The following is an 18,700-nucleotide window of genomic DNA, read 5'->3' as shown; positions in this document are numbered from 1 at the left end:
TCCGCCCAACACAGGAAACAGGAAACGGACGCGACTGACCATCGCGCGAATCGACGGACGACGGGCAAGGGCAAGCATTAAAGAAGGCGCAACAACAACAACCCCGAACGCATAACCCTAAACGACGCATGTATGATGGAATAAATTATTAAATGTATTTTCTTCTTTCTTCGTTGCACGCTGCTCCGGCTCCGGTTATGCCGCTCCTCCCCATCGACGACGACCTTCGCGGATGCGCGTGTGTTTTCCTCGGCGCTGAACCGATCATAAATCTGATGAATCGTTGGAAATCGATACCGCTGCTGATACGGGCGCCCGAAACACCGAAACATTGCGCACCACCATCTCCCGGCCACTTGACGCTACCTATCTTGCGGGGAACGGCTTGGCCACGACGACTCCCGGCCGGGGATGGATGCATTGCTGCGCGGTGGACGTGTGCAGTATGTGAGTATTTAGTTTATTTGATTTCATTCTCATGCTATAAAACTATCATCGAACACAGGGCGAGCTGTGGAGGAGGGATGTGTACGCTGGAAAAACTGAGACGATCGTCGTGGTGCGCAGCGACAGAAAAACGATCCCTATTACGATTCGCTGATCTCTATCAATAATCTGGTTTGCGGGTTCTTCGCGTTTCCCGCCTCGGGACGAAGACGATCCTTTTTTTGTTTTTTCTTCTATCGGATCGGTGTGCAGTACGATCGACGATTACCGATGACGCTCCGCAGTTTCTTCTGGTGCACCGGATTCCACATCTTGACCACCGTGCGCTACGCGTACACCGTGTGAGAACGGACCACTTCGCGATGCGTTAAAGAAAACTTGCAAGCTTGGGAAACCCGCGCGACGGTCCGGGGGAGAACTTATTGTTTTCCCATCGGTGCACGCACCAGACTTGCGCAAGCGGGAAGATCGGGGTTCAGGTTTTCTCCCCCCTGGTACACTGCTTCGGGTTGCAGCGCACCGTGGGCATCGTCACGCTGCGGCCCTACCGCTAGCCGGGTCTGCGTTTTTACCCGCACTGATAATAAATTGCTTGTAGATACAAATTTTGATAAAATGGGAGCATAATTTCGGCCATGCTTCTGTTGTCCATCCCTCGGTGGTACCTTCTGCCTTCGTGCTTCTACCGTACTTACCTTCTTCTTTTGTTGTAGCTCCTTCCGTTGCATTTGAACCGGTCTCACCGAACGAAGCAAACACGTGAACGAAAAGCGTCCCCACGAGGCGGCGGCAAACGGGCGAAGACGGCGAACAAAGGCGTTCAGATCAAGCCGTGGACAAAATTCGCACAAAGATACACAACTCCGTGAAGTAAGGTAGCAAACTGATACGGTTGATAATGTGCTGCGCTTCTTTTGCATCGGACGTTTGTTCTTCTTGCTCGGCGCGCCACAAAGCCCCAAACTGCGAGCAGCTCCAAATCTCAGGAATTCCGACCAACGGATGAGCAACGTACGGATATATATTCCTTTTGCATAGTGACCAATCTTCACTAGACACGGCAGGCTTAAGGTGGTCCTGATATCGAGGAGAATGCTTTTGGAAATCGATTATCTTGCCAACGACCCCATCCGCTTCCCCTCCCCAAAAGGCGGCACGGAAACCGTTTACCGGTAGTTTGCTGGCAATTTTCGGCTCATTTTCTACCCCCAAATGGAGTCAAATAAATAACCGACCGTGGCAAAGTATGTCGCGCTCGATCGTGAATCGTTGGCCATTTCCAACACACACACATTCACACATGAGGAAATACTGTTGTGTCACTCGCCTCCGCGGGGACAAAGGAAATATTTCCCGGGAACTATCCTTTTCGGTGCTCCAACGGTTTTCTTACCACTTTTAGTTTCGGGCTTGCGCTTAAACTTCACGCGCAACGAAAAACCCGGGGTACGGCCGGGGCGTGCGTATTTGGAATATTTGCCACATAAACGCGTCGAAAAGTTATGTTTACTGAGAATACTTAAAATTGTGTCCTGCTTCTGTGAAAAAATAAAAGCTATATGTATAAATAACAAATACGCCACCCTTCGGCAACCTTCCCCGCCTCGTGGTCCGGGTTAACCTCGCGAGGGTGAGATGTCCGGGTGTGCATTCGCGCGCATCGAGCATAAATATCGAACACTCTTTCCGGCGGGTGCTTACTTTTCGCCTCCGGTACATGAAACGAACCGATGCAAAACATTAAAAAAAGAAGGAAAACCCAATCTTCGGTGCGTCGTTGAGAGGCACCGTCGCTAAAACAATGACATTTCGATCGTCGTTTCTTATTCACCAGAAAACGTTTAAGAGCGCGGTTGAAATATCACCTGAAGCGGTGCGTTCGTACGCTCAACGGGATCGAATATCAGTGCTGGCCGGAGAAAAAGTGCTGAAAGTGTTTTGTAGCGTTATTTAAAATACATTTAAATCCCGACAGAAGGGTTTAAATTTCAACCAAGCGGAGAGATTCATCGGTTTGAACTGTCAATTTCAGCGAAAACGCGAGCTCAAGCTGTTAAATTAGATGCGAAGAAAAAATGGAATTTTTAAATTTAGGTATTTGTAAAAAGGTCGAATTTGTCCTTAGGAATGTTAACTTAACATTGGTTTATTTTCCTATAAAATACAATAAAAAACGGCTCAGTGCGCAGTGTCAAACGATAACTAGCATCGATAAATAAGCCATCACAGTTCGATGCCTTTTCCCTTCCAAAAAAAAAAGTAGGTAGTATCGCAAAAACGCAAAAAAGACCACTCACCGAAATGACAAAAACACATGTATCGAAACCAATTGGTGACAAGATCTCGCGTGTTCCCAGGCAGCCCTATTGATGTCGGGGCCAAAACTTACGGCCAAACAAATTGATTTTCGAATCATCTCGACAGAAACGCATCCACTTTGTAGTAGCACACACGTACGATCATACAAACCAAACGGGACGAAAAAAAATGTATTGAAAAAAAACGCGTTCCGCTCAACCCCGAACCGTTACACGGTTTGAAGTTGTTCTGCCAAAATTCGGAGGCCAACGCCGTTTCGCTGACTCGACGCAAACACCACCACCACCACCACCCCTCATTTCCAAGCACACTTGTCCCATTGGTCCAATTTGAATACAAATCTTGATAGCATCTCCCGAGGGCCGCTCGTAGTAGCGCATCCTACGGACGTACATGGTGCCGCTGTCGCTACTGATGCCAATATCTTGCTTCCTTACCGGAATAAAAAAAATGGAAAACTGTCGCATCCGATGCTGGTTTATCTACTCCAGTTGTTGCTAAAGCTCTTCGGAAGAATGCACACACTTTCGGGCCAACTTTTTCCCTCGCCAATCTTCGCCAATAGGGAAAGCAACATGTTGTTAAGCAACGAAACCTTCTCTAACCTTACCCCGGAGACAAGCGTTGGGAAGCGGCATACAAAATGGTTCAACGCAAGCACACGGTACAACGTTTGAGATTGAGACAACAATACACGGGTTCGAACAGATTTTTCGCTAATAAACATAAATTATGTCGTCGGTGGAAAGTAACGTTTTTATTCGCCGCCGAAAATTATGTTAGTTTTCCCGCGATGGCAGTAAATCGCATGGGTTTTTCGCCTTCGTCGCTGCCCCTCGGCAATATGTTATTATTTGTTGTGATATTAATTTTTACAAATCACCATTTTCCCTGCAAACACCTTGCCAGGCGAGGGCGAAGGAATGCACCCTTCTTAGCCATGGGGCGAAAGGGGCCGTATCATTGGTTTTCATTTTTCATTTATCTCATGCCGTATTTGGTTTCAAAGAATTTATCAATTTTACTTATGCTACCTTGCTCTACATGGCTTTTACATTGTACTCTCTCACTGTACTTACACTTTTATACATTTTGCTGAACTCATTAGACAAAGAAACTAAAAAGAGATAACAAATACAATTTTTTTCCTTTATGATTAAATTGAATGTTTTAATTTGGCTCAGTTTTGATTTAATCAATATTGGTTATTACTTTGTTGTTGTAGATCATTATTTGTTTCTAAGTGAATCTGGATCTTTGTATTTTTATTATAAATCTATAAAATATTTTTCTTTTTTGCTATAGTTTGTTTTCTATTCAAGGCTCTGGTTACTGAAGTCTTTGTTTGATTGTTCAATCTTTATGTTTGTATAATCTATGGAATATTTTTCATACTTGCTTAAGTAGGTTCTCTATTCAAGGCTCTGGCTCTTGATGGTTTTTATACACCACCATGCACAGAAAAATTCCCATATCACACACGCTTCTGATGCCATTATGTTACCTACAAATTTAGATGAAAGCAGCCTCTGGATAACCAGAATTATCCTTGAAGATCCCAGATAGCTCGATCTTGTGCTTCTGGGTGCTTTTCGAAAGCCACCAACGTCGTCTTCGTGGGCTGGTTCGGGTTTTTTTTTTATTTTATTACCGCACCGAACAGTTTGTCCCGTCTGCGTCCTCAGAGAGATGGAGCTGTCCCACCCGGTTTGTCACTCGGGAGGTGTGGCCAGGGCGTGCGGGAAGGAGGACCGCCACTACTGTTGCACGCTGGCGCCACCGCATCGTGTAACTTCAATTTCAATTGCAAAATTTTGCTACCTCCTCCCAGCCGACAGCCGCGCTCGTTGGAGCCGTGGGTCGCCGAAATCCGATGAGACAGTCGACAATGCAAAAGCACATTCCTTGTGTCGCCACGAGCTCCCGGCGCTTGGGTTGTAGTTGGAAGCTCCGGAGTACGAGCAGGCACCATCGATCCTGGCTGCTTTTGGGGGCCGTTAATGCTGGATAATCGTGGATCAACATTCAGAAATGAATAACGTTTCTTTACCTCGCGAAAGCTCCCCGAATGTGTTTTGCCTTCGGTGACGGTGGAGTCGCTGCGTGCTCAATCAACCTTCGCTGTTCATTATATTCCCACAGACTTCAAGGGTTTTCGAGCACAGGGAGGATTATAAATCCTATGACTAGAACTATTCAAAGTTATTTTCAAACGTTCTAATTTTACCCAAATATTGGAGAACCATGGAGAATAAAAAGCAAACTTAGTAACCGTTGACGGTGCTAGAGTGAGCATAAACATTTTTCACTTCAGCATACGCTTATGCTCCTGCGTTTCTCAGCGTCCGCCTGTGCGTGTACCTTGCCGTCCACGTCCATGCGGATTGGATTAATGTGGTCACGCTTTTCATATGTATGCTGGTGGCATTATTTACCCTTTTTTTGTGTGCGCCTTCGGTTCACCCGTGGGCCAGAGCCAGATCCTACCGCCGGCGTGCTACGGCGTTCTAAAAGGGAGCGAACATAAAGAAACCCCTCTCGACCCCCCTCGTCGTCGCCGACCGCGATGAAGCGATCGCGAAGGATAGCACGCAAAGCGAAGCTATTTAACATTTTATATGTGCCCTGGAAGTGATTTTTATCGCGTCCCGTAATTGCCGTCATTATTGCTGTTGTTGCTATTGCAGGCGATGTTGCTGGGCGGAGGTTGTAGCTGACCAGTGGGGAGGACGGCTGGAGATTGCTCGGTGGTTTCGGTCTAGAGCGGAGAAATTCGTCCACTAAGGGAATTAAAATTCTGTCTTTAGCGATGGAGCTCCATTGAGAGTTGCTTAAAGTGATGAACAAGACCATAATTGTTTTGAATATCTTCATTGGATTTGTTGTGGAAGAGCTCTTTTCTTCGTCTTATTTTTATGCTTTTCTAAGACACTGTTTGAAGTTATTTTAGTTTACAAATTTTGTTATTTAAAAAACGAACCATACAGTTTTCCAATTTATTTTTCAGACTATCTCTCACGCACTTCACGAGCCTTTTGTCGCTAAGCTAACGCACAATTGTCACTAGTCACGTGTTACCATTCATCGAAATAGAAATAAGATTCGAAGCATTTAAATCGTGCCCTCGTGTCCAACTATCAATTGGAACGATCGTTACGCGTGGTGTTTCACAAATCGATCGTCGTGAGCAATTGTTATGTCAATTCCAACTCTGGTTAGCGTCACGTGGTGTAGGTTAGCTTGGGTTGGCCTATTTACGTAATTAGAATCGAAAAAATCGTTTTTTTTTATTTATTTTTGTGGGTATTTAAAATAGCTTTAGCTTTAAATCTTCGAGATGGTTTTATATAACACTTTTTATTTACAAATAGGTGTGAAGATTAGAATAATCCTGTTTTTCTTCCACATCAAATGCACCGGTTGATTATTTATGACTCACAAACCGTTCGCGATGCTTCACTTGCAAGCTGCTAGAACAGATGTTGTAAGGTGAAGGAAATGCGCTACCGAAAACGTGTTTGCCATGGGCCATTTTACGAGCTGTGAGTGAGGGTCCTTAATAACAGCTAGAATGCTCCACATCAAGCCAACCACTTATTCGCTAATGTCGATAATTTATGCCACCCGACAGAGGAGCTGCATCTGTTCGCTGGTGCAAATGCACCCGTATTATGATTGCAAGCAAAGACGGACCTGTTTAGAATTTTTAACCCACGATCAAAGCAGTTGATCCACCTGTCGATAGGGATGCGTTTTTTTTTGTTTTTCCTCCGATCCGGTCATGCTGATATCCATCTATCTCCGTCCGTTGTTATCGTCGTCTTAGGGTGCCCTGGTTTAGGTGCACATTTTGTGGTTCCTTTTGATTTGAAGGATTTATGGACCCGTGGCACGCTAATGTTTTTTGTCGGAACAGTGCCGAAACCGGTGCTAGCATTTTTGATCGATGTGTGATGCTATGAAGAGGAAAATATGTATCCAACCAAAGAGTGAACGATGGGAAATGTCCAGGCTTAGGCGTCCCCGTGGCTCCCGCGAGCGTCCGTCCGTTCTATCCGATTAATTCGACCCAAAACGTTTTCACAGTACATGTGTTTCCGGTGTACAAACAAGTGTAACCATAATTGGAGTTCGGGTAAATATGCGAATTTATAATCAAAGCCACCCGGACGAGAGGGCGTTTGTGCATGCCACGGAGACTTGCATGCCCCACCACTTACACGCACGGTTTTGGTTAATTTAATCGCTGCACCGAAGCCTCCCAAGGCGGTGAGCTTATGCATTTTAATATCTCAAAAGGCACCGCATCTTATTTCTGGGGCGGAATTGTTTCGGATCTTTTCATCAGCAGGAGAGCGTGAAAGAGCATCCCAAGTGCACTTATCTTGCTAGTGATGATGATGATGATGATGATGCGATGATCAAAAATTAGGAACAGTATTGGAAGGATGGCAGCAGAAGAAAAGGTTTCACTCGATGCTTCTAAAGATCTTAATCAATCTAGGGTGCCGTTTGTCTATTCCATGCTTGCCAATAATTAATCCCAACGGCGTGGAAAGTGAAGAAAGGGTATAAATTTGTTACCCATCATGTAATGGGTTTTGCTGATTTCGTATAACGTTGCAATAATTTATCCCACTTTTTGTCCACCTTTCCTTCCCTTTCCTAGACGGCACTCCATTGGGCGGCGAAGCACGGCAACGAGGACGTGATCAAGCTGGTGGCGGGAAAATTGAAAGCCGATGTCAACGCCAGAACGGTATGTTCGAACGCATTTACGGTAGCTTGTAACATGCATGTTTTACCCGTGTCTGGGGCTGCTAATGTTGAGTTATGTTACTTCATTCTGTGCTTCTCTACTTTTAATGCGCCCTCCGGACGACGACGACGACGACGACGACGATGGATCGCCGGCTGATGATCATCACCACTTTCGCTAGAACGGGGTAAGTAGCCATCAAAAATCACTGCCACCGGCTCATGCTGATAAGCTGATGAGCAGCACTCATGGGGAATATTTAAATTTTATTAGCCTAAGGGGCGAGCCGGGGCGGGGCGGAATGCTGGGTCTCGGCAAATCGTGATCATCTTTGGACCATTGGCGCGCTGATGAAGAAGCAACGAGTAATTATGCTATGCAGTCGAACTTAGCCCTGCCCAATCCTTCTTCATCTTTTCTACCAAACCCCAAGGCCATTAAAATAGGCTCATAAGAGTGGCATAAAATGGGGTAGACACTCGTTAATTTGCTACCCGGCCTCGCATTCGGACGGCGAGCGGATATCGGGAAACCATCGGTGGACGTTTTCAAACACTCGCGCATTCCAGTTCGCAGGGGGGCTTTCTTCGATGCGATGCCTTTTTGGGAAAGTTTTTTGTCCTTGTGGAGTCAAACAGATAAAAACAAACAAAAAAAAAACTCTACTCCTAAGGTTAAAAAGAACTGCCCGGAGGTGAGAAGAACACGGTCCGCCAACCGCACAAGCTCTCCAAGTGCGTCTTTTTCATCCCACATCTGGCGATCCGAACGACAGTTTCGGGGCGAAGCATAGGAAAACAAACAAATTTAGAAAATAGGAGACGGAAAACAGAACAAGGTGAAGGCTGGCCGCAAGCTCGTGGATGAATGCTTCGGGCGCGCTAATTAGTTTTTATAATTTCATTAACGGAACTGTATAAAAGACATTTGCTTTAATTAGCCGAACGCTCCCAGTCGAAATGTCACTTTCGGGCTAGGAATAGTGGCGCACGACGGGGGAAAATGGAAAACGAAAGCGGAGTGGAAACATGGAAACCAGGGGGTCACCCTTGATCGCCTCAAGTAGAGCAGGTTTTCCCCGTGGTCAATATCACCCGATCGGTCGGGTCGGCGGGTCCCGGTTGGCGAGGAGAACGGACGGCCTGTCGGAAACCGAGCCCGAGTCCCGAAAACGCTGTTTTTTATCCAGGTTCTCGGTTTGAGAGGGGACCACTACACAAAGATAAGACCCGAAAATGCCGCCACGGCTGCGGGGAACGGTGCGCGATCGCGGTGTGTTGATTTTTCGGTTTTATTCTCTTGTCAAATCATAAACATTTGATATGCTACAGACGGAGCGGAGGTCCGGAGATCCTTCGGTGCTGATAACCCGGACGCTTGATGAACCCCGGGCCCGGGTGGTTGCCGCGGATTGAGACCGTGCCGCGGGAAAATCAAAGCTTCATTCATCAATCCGCCTACCGTTTGCGGGTCGGAAGCTGGAGGTTTTGGTTTTATTTATTTCCCTCCGAGCAGACTGGTTTGGCGATAAATCCTCTGCGGGCATTAGGATTAAGGTACGATCAAATGCGCACACGTTTGGTGGGCTGCTGGTTTTGTTTTATTTCGTTGCCGTCGTGTTTTTTGTGCGACTCCATGAAAGTATGATGAATTTGTACAAGAAATGAATCGTGTGTGGCTCGGACCGATGCGAAGAAGATGAGGTTTTGATGAATGATCGGTAGAGAAAATACTATCGGCGATATGTTACTTTTTAATATGAACTGATGTACTAATTCCACACCCAAACATTTTTTGGTTTTATTCCTAAACACCATCTGAAGGATTGTACTAAATATTTATTTCAAAAATCATTTCACTTTCTAATTTGATAATTCCTTTTACAATTGTGTCGCAGATCTATCTATGACTTGTAGTTACGTTTGCATTAAAAAAAAATAGACAAATTTTATTCGGCGATAAGAAAAAAGTTAACAAATCTTATTGAATGAAGTAAATTTTATTGTAAAGTTACATTACTTTAGTATTTTGAAAAAATATTACGACAGTCAGTAAGGCGGCCATACGGCACTTGGCCGAAACTTTAGCCATAGTCGAAGTCATATAGGGAAGTTTTTCAGTTGTTGTGTATTTTTCATATCCAATTGCTACTATTGCTTCTTCATATACAATTGTTTGGACTTTAAAATGATGGAATAGGTTCTACCTTTGAGAATTGTCTATATTTTTTCGATTGGTTGTAGTTGAGAGGCATAAGAAGGGTTAGCAGTGTGGAGTATTTCAATTACTCTTTGGGTTTACTGTGGCCAGGTATGTCCAAACCACTGGATCGTACTCTTTATGATGTTTTCTGATAAAGATGCTTCATTCCGGAAAGCCGGAAGTCTTGACAGGAAGAACAGTAGCTTTGTACATAGCCTTCTCGCTGGTTTTTAGCCACGATATGGCGTTCTATGGGAGTTTATGGACCCCAAGCATTTAAAATATACTGTAACAAGCTTTAAAAGCAACATAAAGTACCAGGGTGTTTTACCACTTGTCGCCGTCTGGCTTTAAATAATCTTTGGTCGCGATGAAGCCGGATGAATCAAACGTAGTTGGTTTAATGTTTTGGCCACGGCGGATTCAATTCAAATGATACATTTGTCAAATTGTTTTAAATTTTTAAAAATGCTACTCTTTATTTTGCTTTTAACAGAAAGTTGCTAGCGTTTTCCGTTTTTTCATGAAAAGTCGTTAAAATTAGTCTATTTTTTTTTAATGCAAACTTTATTATACTACAAGAGCCACAAGACATTGGGAGAATCTTAGTTAACTGGACTGAAAACTAACCGGACTAAAATAACTGGAAAACACATTATTTTATTCAGATTTTTGGTATATTTTTAATTGTTTGCCTTGCCGTAGCACGTCATAGCAAACAGCATCTTAAGAAACTTTTCTTTTGGCTGCATCATCTTACTACAGCTTTTAAAATAATATCTTTCTTTTCATCTCTCATTCACTATGCTGGCAAATTTAAATTTTTCTAATTTCTTCGTGAATCTTCGTGAACAGCCTCTCTGGATGAGCCATTGTACCTTGGCGCCGATCGTAAACAAACCGTTGGCATGATCATTTCGCGTAGAAGAAAACTTGCATAAACTTTATAGATGTACTGCTAATCATCTATTCGGGGTACCGTATTTACCCTTGTAAACGATAGGCTAATGACCCATATCGTGTTTTCTGGGACGATGAGCTAATAATTTACCAGATACTCTTTCGCACATAACCTATGCCGCGCTCGAAAGAATGGCCTCTTCATATGCCATTGTGTGTTGTGCCACCGCATTCGTTCTCCTAGGGCTTCGAGGTTTTTCGAAATCGCGAGAACGTTAAATGCATCCCTTCCCAGCGACTGTTTCTTTTCCAGCGCGTGGAAGGGAAAACACTTCTCCACAGATGGCACCGGGCGCTGATCCGGCGGGAAATGCCCATCGGCAACAGTGGCACTGCCACCAGCCAGCAGCAGCACCACCACCACCGCTCACACACATTATCTTAATTGTTTATGTGCGACTAATTTGAATGGCTGTGAAAAATTATGCATGCATATTAATAATTTTTTATTGCCCTATCCTATCCATTACAGAGCGTGGCGAAAAGGGTGGACAGTGGGCCCCGCGGTTCCGACATGATGTTACACTAATATTTTGCCAACCGGGCAGCCACTCCGACTCTCACACCGGCCACCGGACACACACCGCTGTTGGTGTGTGCCGTGCATAAATGCAACGCCAGGAAGCGCGCAATCGTCTCACATTCTAGCGCCACCGAGAACGCGGCATTCCATCGGGGAAATGCATCGTCACCGTGACCTTCGGCGGTGCACTTTCCCGCACCCACACGCGGTTATGTGCATCGACGATTGTGCTTTGCGACCGGCCAGAAAAGGGTCAACCGGACCACTGATATGTTAACTATTGTTCAAGTACGCGTCGCTACGGGCTTCGGGCTGGGGAGAGTGGAGAAAACCGAACGATCATGCTGTACTTTTATGCTGATTGCTTATGGATCGCATAATTTCGTACGACACAACCAAACCGCCGGTACGTGGATTCCGATCCGAACGCTACGATCAAGCGTCGTTTCGGGTTCCCGGTTGGAATTAAAAACTAATTTGTTGAATAAAATTGTTTAATTATTTACCCTCAAGGAATCCTTAATTTTGCGACTCCAAACGATGGTTCGCCCGCTGCGTGCGTCGTGTTGTGCTGCCTGTATTTTTGTTTTTGTGAGCGCTCCCTGGCGCTCTTGTCCGTTGAATTTGTGTGTACGTAGTTTTTTTTTCCAACCCGGATCCTCCTTTTCCCACCGGTGGAGCGTTCGGTGGAGGAAAGTCGTGACTAAATATTTCACTATTTATCTGATATCGGAGGTTTATGGTCTGGCGATACGGCGTCGTCGTCGTCCTTCCGTGGGTGCCCTTGGGTTGCATAGTAAGTGAGTTTTATTTTCTCCTCGGGATTTTATTTTGTTTCTCGTGGCCAACTGGAGGGGGACAAAAAAAACCCCGCGATCGTGTCCAATCGTGGAGCGAAGAATAAATATAACGTGCCGGGACGAACAGAGACGCAAACATCGTGGCAGTAGCATTTGAAAGCTCTACCCAAACACCGAACCACCGATCGCACGGACTCTGCCCATCTTGAGCGGGTTCACCTGTGTGCGGGTTTCAGTTTTTTTTGCTGTGCAGTTTGTTATTTTATTGTTAATTTCTCCCAGGGAGGACATTTTTATTTTGCTTCCTGCAGCCCATCCCCGGGGGGAACGAGCTTTACTACTCTCCTCCCGGATTGACCCGGGCGTGGAAACGTCATGGCTAGGCTTACATCGTTTGTCTGTCGCTCATGTCGAGTCCGATGTCGAGAATTCGCTTTCCTCCACCACTCCCGCCGTCTGTCGGGACCGGGGAATGTTTCACTCGGGCAAAAGGAAGCAGGAACAAAAAAACCGTCGGCGTTGGTAGCTTACTATTTTACCTACCACAAAGTTTCATAACTGTAGCGTGTGCACGATGTGCTTTTTTTATCATATCATACCCTCTTACTGTCCGGCCCGGCCCGCGTTGACCCGCCTGCAGTTCATTGTTGCATTACAATTTACAAGATTGCCACACACGGAGCAGCAAAAACCAACGGCTAACAGCACACAAACACACACACAAAAACACACGCACGTGCTCTGGAGGATCGCGAAACCGTGGGCCGGAATCGGTTGCAATGTAGTTCTCTTTTTTTATTATTGCGCCTACATTCCCTGGTTTCAATGTATGCATTACCCCTCTGATGCCCGTTTAGCGCGAATGTGTTGTGTCATCCGCGGGAAACGTGCCGCAGTTGGATATATTTCACCTGGGGAAAATTATTGCGCAAGCAGCAGTCATCCCTTCAGCAGTGAGAAAGAAGCGAGTGATTTTGGTGACATCTGAGGCAATAACGGCTGGACCAAGGATGAATGTTTACAGTGTGCGAAATCCCAATAAACGCACCACCGTTTCTTTGGATTTCATTTTTTAAAAATATATTTGGATTGCCAGGCCGTATTGTTCGAAATTCTAAATTTACTGTTGATGAACGAAGTATTTTTTTGTATTTTTTTTCTCAGATTACTTTCCCTTTCATCACATTCATTTCGTGAGATTTTCACTGTTGCCTTGTGCCGTGCCCAGTTTAAATGACATGACTTTTTGTATTACAACGGCAAATTCCTAACATCACAGCAAAATATTATTTCAATTCATGATACTAATCACCTTAAAAAATCTACAACAAGTTTGTTAGATATTTCTCAAAAATGTTTAACATGTTGATTATCAATGACGTAAATCCGATCTTGCCAAGAAACTAATATAACATTGCACTAATATAGAAGTAGGCTGTATATAGTAAATGTAAAAATTTATCCTTGTGGATGTTTAGTCTATTTGTTATTCGTTAAAAACAGACCTCGTTATTTGTTTTATGAACAAATTTCATCTCAAAAAATGTTCTTATAGTCAGTGGCAGTCAACGTCAACGTTAAAAACATGATTCAACATTGAAGATTTTACAGGATGGCTAACGATATCTTGCGCCATTCTTCTCTGATGGTTGCTTGGAGATCTCGATCCTCTTCCAAAATGCAAATCCAGTTGAAAAATCGCCTGTCCAAGATTCCTTAGATATTAATGTGGGAAGTAATCCTAAAAAAATAATATAAAACTTCTACCATCAACAGTAAGTTTGGAATTCAACGAAATGGTGGGGCGGTTATAGGAATTATGCGTACTGTATTTTTTAACATTTTTTCGAACGAAGGTTTGATTACTAAATTTTTGCTTTAAAAAAACTTGGCATAGAAAAATTATCTAGTAAAGAAAACGAAAATCTAGAAAAAGTAAGTTAATTAGAAGTCCTTAGTAAGTTGCAAAATAAATGTTCAGTGATAAATCAATTCAATATTGTACGAACATCGTTCCAACAAATACAACATCACCCCCCTCCCCTGATGAAGGATGGACATTTCACGAAACAATCTTCCACTGCACATCAAAGCACCTTCCCATGGCGTGTTTGTGAAGTAAACCAATCTGTAGTGCGCCAGTACGACAGCCGGCAAGGGAATCGCAAACAACACGACACTCGATCCTCCTTACTGCAGAGCTTTTCCCATTCCTGCCCTTCAAATCACCCTGTTCACAACCTGTTTCCACCCGCCCCGGGAGGAGCTTTTTGATTGGAAATTTTCATTTCCCATTTTGTCACCAAACGGTGGTAGTGTAGTGTGCCCCCCGTCCCGGGGCCCCCTTCGCCTGTACACAAAACAATGCAAATAGTGTTTTGTGGGCGCAACATACACATAAAATATTTCATTTATTAAAACGATACCGAACGGATGGCAAACGGAGCGCGGCGGTGAGGGCAAATGAAATGAAAGGTCGGAAAAAGGTGCCGGTAAGCGGAATCTTCCCGTTTGTAAGGCTACGGTTAGATGAATTTGTTTGCCATCAGCCAACAGGAACGGACCGTCATCAACGTTCGAGAGAAGCGACATCCCAGCAACTGAACGTCAAACTATGTATCGACGTGATGAGTGAGTGTTAGATCGACCAACCGAAACCGCCCGATCGACGACAGATATTGGAAGGACTTTGGTAGAGTCGGACAAACATACCACGAAATGGTGGGAAATGGTTGGAAAGCGTCCTGCCGTCTCGGCTTCGGAGACTTCCGGGGAAGGTCCTCGCTCGAAGGAAACATTCGAAGCCCCGTTTCCAATTGATGTTGGAGTTTATTTATTTATGTTTGAATAGCATTCGAACGTGCGACAAGCTCTCTTGTGCATTGCGTCCGGTAAGATTCTCGTTTGCGGGGAGGGAATTGGTGCAACCGGAAGGACGAAGCTTGGAGCAGAATGTTTAGATACACCTCCCTTCCCATCGACACGGTTCGCAGACCAAACACCGAACCCCGGGTGAGGTGAGCATCACCTCCGTTTGATCATCGACTAATAACAAACGAACTCGTGATGCAGAAACTTCCAACTCTGCCTGGCCCTGTGCTAAATAACTGCGAACGGAGATCTATTTCTTCGACTTCGGTGTTCGCATAGTTCTGTTCCAAACGTTGAGACAATGGCACTATTTTCTTACCACTCGGATGGATCCGTCGGTGAGCGTTTTCCTCCCGATCCCGTACGATGTTGGTGGGCGCAACCATTTGTAGCACAGAGATTCCATTCAACCATGGCCGGAACGGGACTTCGGTACATAATCCGTGTATTTTATATACGCCGTTGCGTTATACCGTATCGCTTCCTTGAGCAGAAACACCCCCAACCGGAGGAGGACCGAGGCAGAAGGGTGGCAATCGATTGGAAATTTAAGATTTCATTATAATTTAACCGAAGACATTGCCGCTAATTGCTGTGCGCGATGTTGATTCAGTATCATTTTTCATTTCCTCGCATGGAACTCAACATGTGAAGCATTATGTTTTTACGATAGAGCGGTAGTCCTTTATGTTGGATAAGTTTCACAGGTGGGTTTTGTTACACAACAAAAACAACATCAGGTTAAAGCGTTGTGACTTTTTCCAAACCTTCCTTTATCTACTCCATCTCACTGCGTTATTCGGAACTCAAGTCGACGTTTCATATTTGCTCTCGATAAATAAATCAATGTATGTTTTCACACTAGATTAGCCGCTACATCCTATCTTATTGAATGTGGGGCCCAACCCGCGGCATCGTAGCAAAGATGTTGCCGATCAATAAATCGCGCCCGACGTGTACTGACGGCGACATCTGACGGCGACACACATCCCGGCTCCGGATCGACTTCACGCATCGAATTGCAAACGGAACAGCACGCACGCACAAATTGAATCCTTCCGAAAGCTTTTTCCGGCTCACTCCTTTTTCGGTTCCGTGCGCTGTGTGAAAACTGTGTGTTTCGGGAGTAAACGAACTCCTCGTCCGTCAAAAGAATTGCCACCATTGCGCACCCCCTTCGAATGTTTTATTTTATTTCTTGTTTCATCGCGATTTTATCCCATTTTAAAGTTTTTAATTTCGTTCAATCTTCGATCCCAACCAGCCGGCACCACTAACGGGAGCAAACCGAGTTTTAGGGACGTTACCGGCATGAAAGGGGCCCCTTTCGAGAAGAAGGGTTAGTCGGAAGGGTTTTGCGCGGATCGGCACGAGAAGCGGAAAGGGGCAAGGGAAGGCCAAAAGTGAAATACAGGGAAAAAAGTGATCAGTTCCGCTTATCAAAGGATACGTGACAACATTATAAACATTTGATGCATATGTTGATGTTTACAGCGGATGCGAAACGAACAACATACCCGAACGGTCGTTGACGGCGTTGTATTGAATTTTTCATCAATTGCCATTTTTTGTGCCATTTTTTGTTGCGCTTTTTTTTCCTCCTCCTCCTCTATTGGTTTGCGAAAGTTAAAGTGTTTTTCTCGTTCTGGATGGTTACATTTTTCTATTTTTACCACCACATTTTTATCATTTGGATCCCAACGCGCGCCGTATGCAAACTTACTCCGGTCGAGGTGGACATCGGGCGGCCATGACGATGTTGTTCCCGGTATGCTTTGGACCAGGTTGGGCCAATTTTTGCGTCGCTGCAACTACATCCATTCGGGCCGGAAATCCAATGTTGCATGTTTTCCCGGGGAGTTCACTTTTTTCTCTCTTGTCGTTCTGCATACATATTTTTCATGCTTTCTCCCGCCCGCCGCCGTTTCACTCGATGGTGGCCACACCGTCAAATCGGAACCATCCTGATGCTCGCCATTCTACGTTTCTTTTTTTGCCGCCCCGTTGTGGAATAATTATTCTCTTCCATTCTTCTTCTGCTTCTTTTTGTCGTACTTTCGCCTTGTTGTTTGTTACTTCACAGTTCCCATGATAAAGTTGTCGCAGCGGTTTTCATTCCGCTCAGGGGTCGGGAAATTCACAACCGGGCGAACCGGGTAACTTTTGTCATCTGTCAGTCAAATTTAAAAACGGCCCCCCCTGGTCATGGCAGTGTCAACATTATTTTGCCCAACCTCAGGCCCCTTCGTGCCCCTTAAACCGAACCTGGCGACTTCCAAGCTTGATCTTTAAAGTTACGCTACTCGTCCGGTTTCACGGTTATCAACCCAGTGCCCCGTCCCCTTCGTCGTACGTTTCGGGCTGGAACTAATCAATTACGCAAACGCTGCGAACATCACCGGGATGTAATCGTGATCGGTGTAAATTTTGGTTCTTTTTCTTCCAATTGTGCCGTACTTGGTCTTCTTTGAGCTGTAAGTCATTTTCTATTTCGCCTCTTTTCCAGGGATATACCGCACTTCACATTGCCACGCAGTTTGGCCGGAATGACATTTTCGAGCTCCTGTGTAACGTTTACAGTAAGTATAGAACTTTTCGTTTTCATTGTTGAAGCTGGTTTTGTAATCCTTTCGCTTTGATTTGCCATTTGGGTTATGTGAAAGGCTTCAAAATGCTGTTTCAATAGCTTAATCCGTAAAATTGCATTGATAACCGTAGTTTAATTAGAAACATTTCCTACATAGAGTAAGTGCTAGAGGTGCAATAGTTAAAACATAAAGTCGGAGTTGGTTTAATTTGACTCGTGAACCATTGAGTCAAGTATATTGCTATAACTCATTCATCATGAACAAAACTTAACAATGTTTTATATGATCTGTTTAAAAAAAAACCTTTTACTGCCTATTTGCTGCACTCTGTTGAATACATTGTTTCAACTGAAATCGGTCAAGGATAATTTAAAAATGTTCCAATCGTTTAAATTATCATAATCAAACATTCTTACTTAGAAACTAAGAGAACCAGAGCTTTTGTAACAAATTACGTATGCAAAAGAACGAATAACGTTTGCATTACAAAAAACAAGACAAATTTTAACGACTTTTGATGCAAAACCCGGAAAATGATAGCTCCGTTCTTTTGAAAACAAAATAAACAGTAGCATTTCTTTTACAACTATTCAACAACTTTGCCATTTAAATAGAATACGCCGTGGCTAAAACATTAAACCAACTACGTTTGATTAGATTTATGTTGGAACTTCCAGCTTTCTCGTGGAACGAACTTGTTCGGTGTTGTGAGTAATTTCCAGTGCGCCAAACTCAGCTGATTTGGAGTTTTGACTATTTGGTCACTTATGGAGAAAGGATAAAAATCATTTATATTACAGACAGAAGGAAAAATGGCTTAACCATTCCGTTCTTTGGGCCAAAAGCTCGCTTCAACTCGCCTTACAGCAAAGAAAAAGTTAGACAAGATTTACATTGTTGTACAGATGTGTCGATCAATGACAAAACGGCTCGAAGCATCTGTCAAACATGGTCTCGGAAAATCGCGACAACATGACCATCATGGATGTTGTAGCTTATTTGAAGCTAGACGGCGTCGAGTGGTAAAAAACCTAGTACTTTATGTTCCTTTTGAAGCATGTTGTACTATATTTCAAATGTTTTCTGGTTACTTAACTCGCATAGAACACTATAACGTGGCTTAAAATCAGCGACAATAAAATTCACTTCGTTCAATTAGCTTAGCTAACTGTTTTGTTATTGTCGATGAAAATTTGTCTATTGTTGTTCAAGCAAACGTTATAAACGTATG

The 18,700-nt window shown here is 44.3% G+C and overlaps 1 protein-coding gene across 1 annotated transcript in view; it reads left to right on the top strand.

Moving 5' to 3' along the window:
• The window catches only part of LOC131282524 (ankyrin repeat domain-containing protein SOWAHC), a 104,984-nt gene that overhangs the window by 72,042 nt on the left and 14,242 nt on the right, over positions 1-18,700 (top strand). Inside the window, exons 6-8 of the mRNA XM_058312016.1 lie at positions 7,436-7,525; positions 7,707-7,712; positions 17,388-17,460. Of these exons, the coding sequence (XP_058167999.1) occupies positions 7,436-7,525; positions 7,707-7,712; positions 17,388-17,460 (169 nt within the window). The remainder of the gene's footprint in view (positions 1-7,435; positions 7,526-7,706; positions 7,713-17,387; positions 17,461-18,700) is intronic.

Source organism: Anopheles ziemanni, chromosome 2 (assembly GCF_943734765.1).
Source record: "Anopheles ziemanni chromosome 2, idAnoZiCoDA_A2_x.2, whole genome shotgun sequence".
Taxonomy (NCBI): Eukaryota; Metazoa; Arthropoda; class Insecta; order Diptera; family Culicidae; genus Anopheles; species Anopheles ziemanni.
This window is presented reverse-complemented; position numbering and strand designations above follow the sequence as displayed.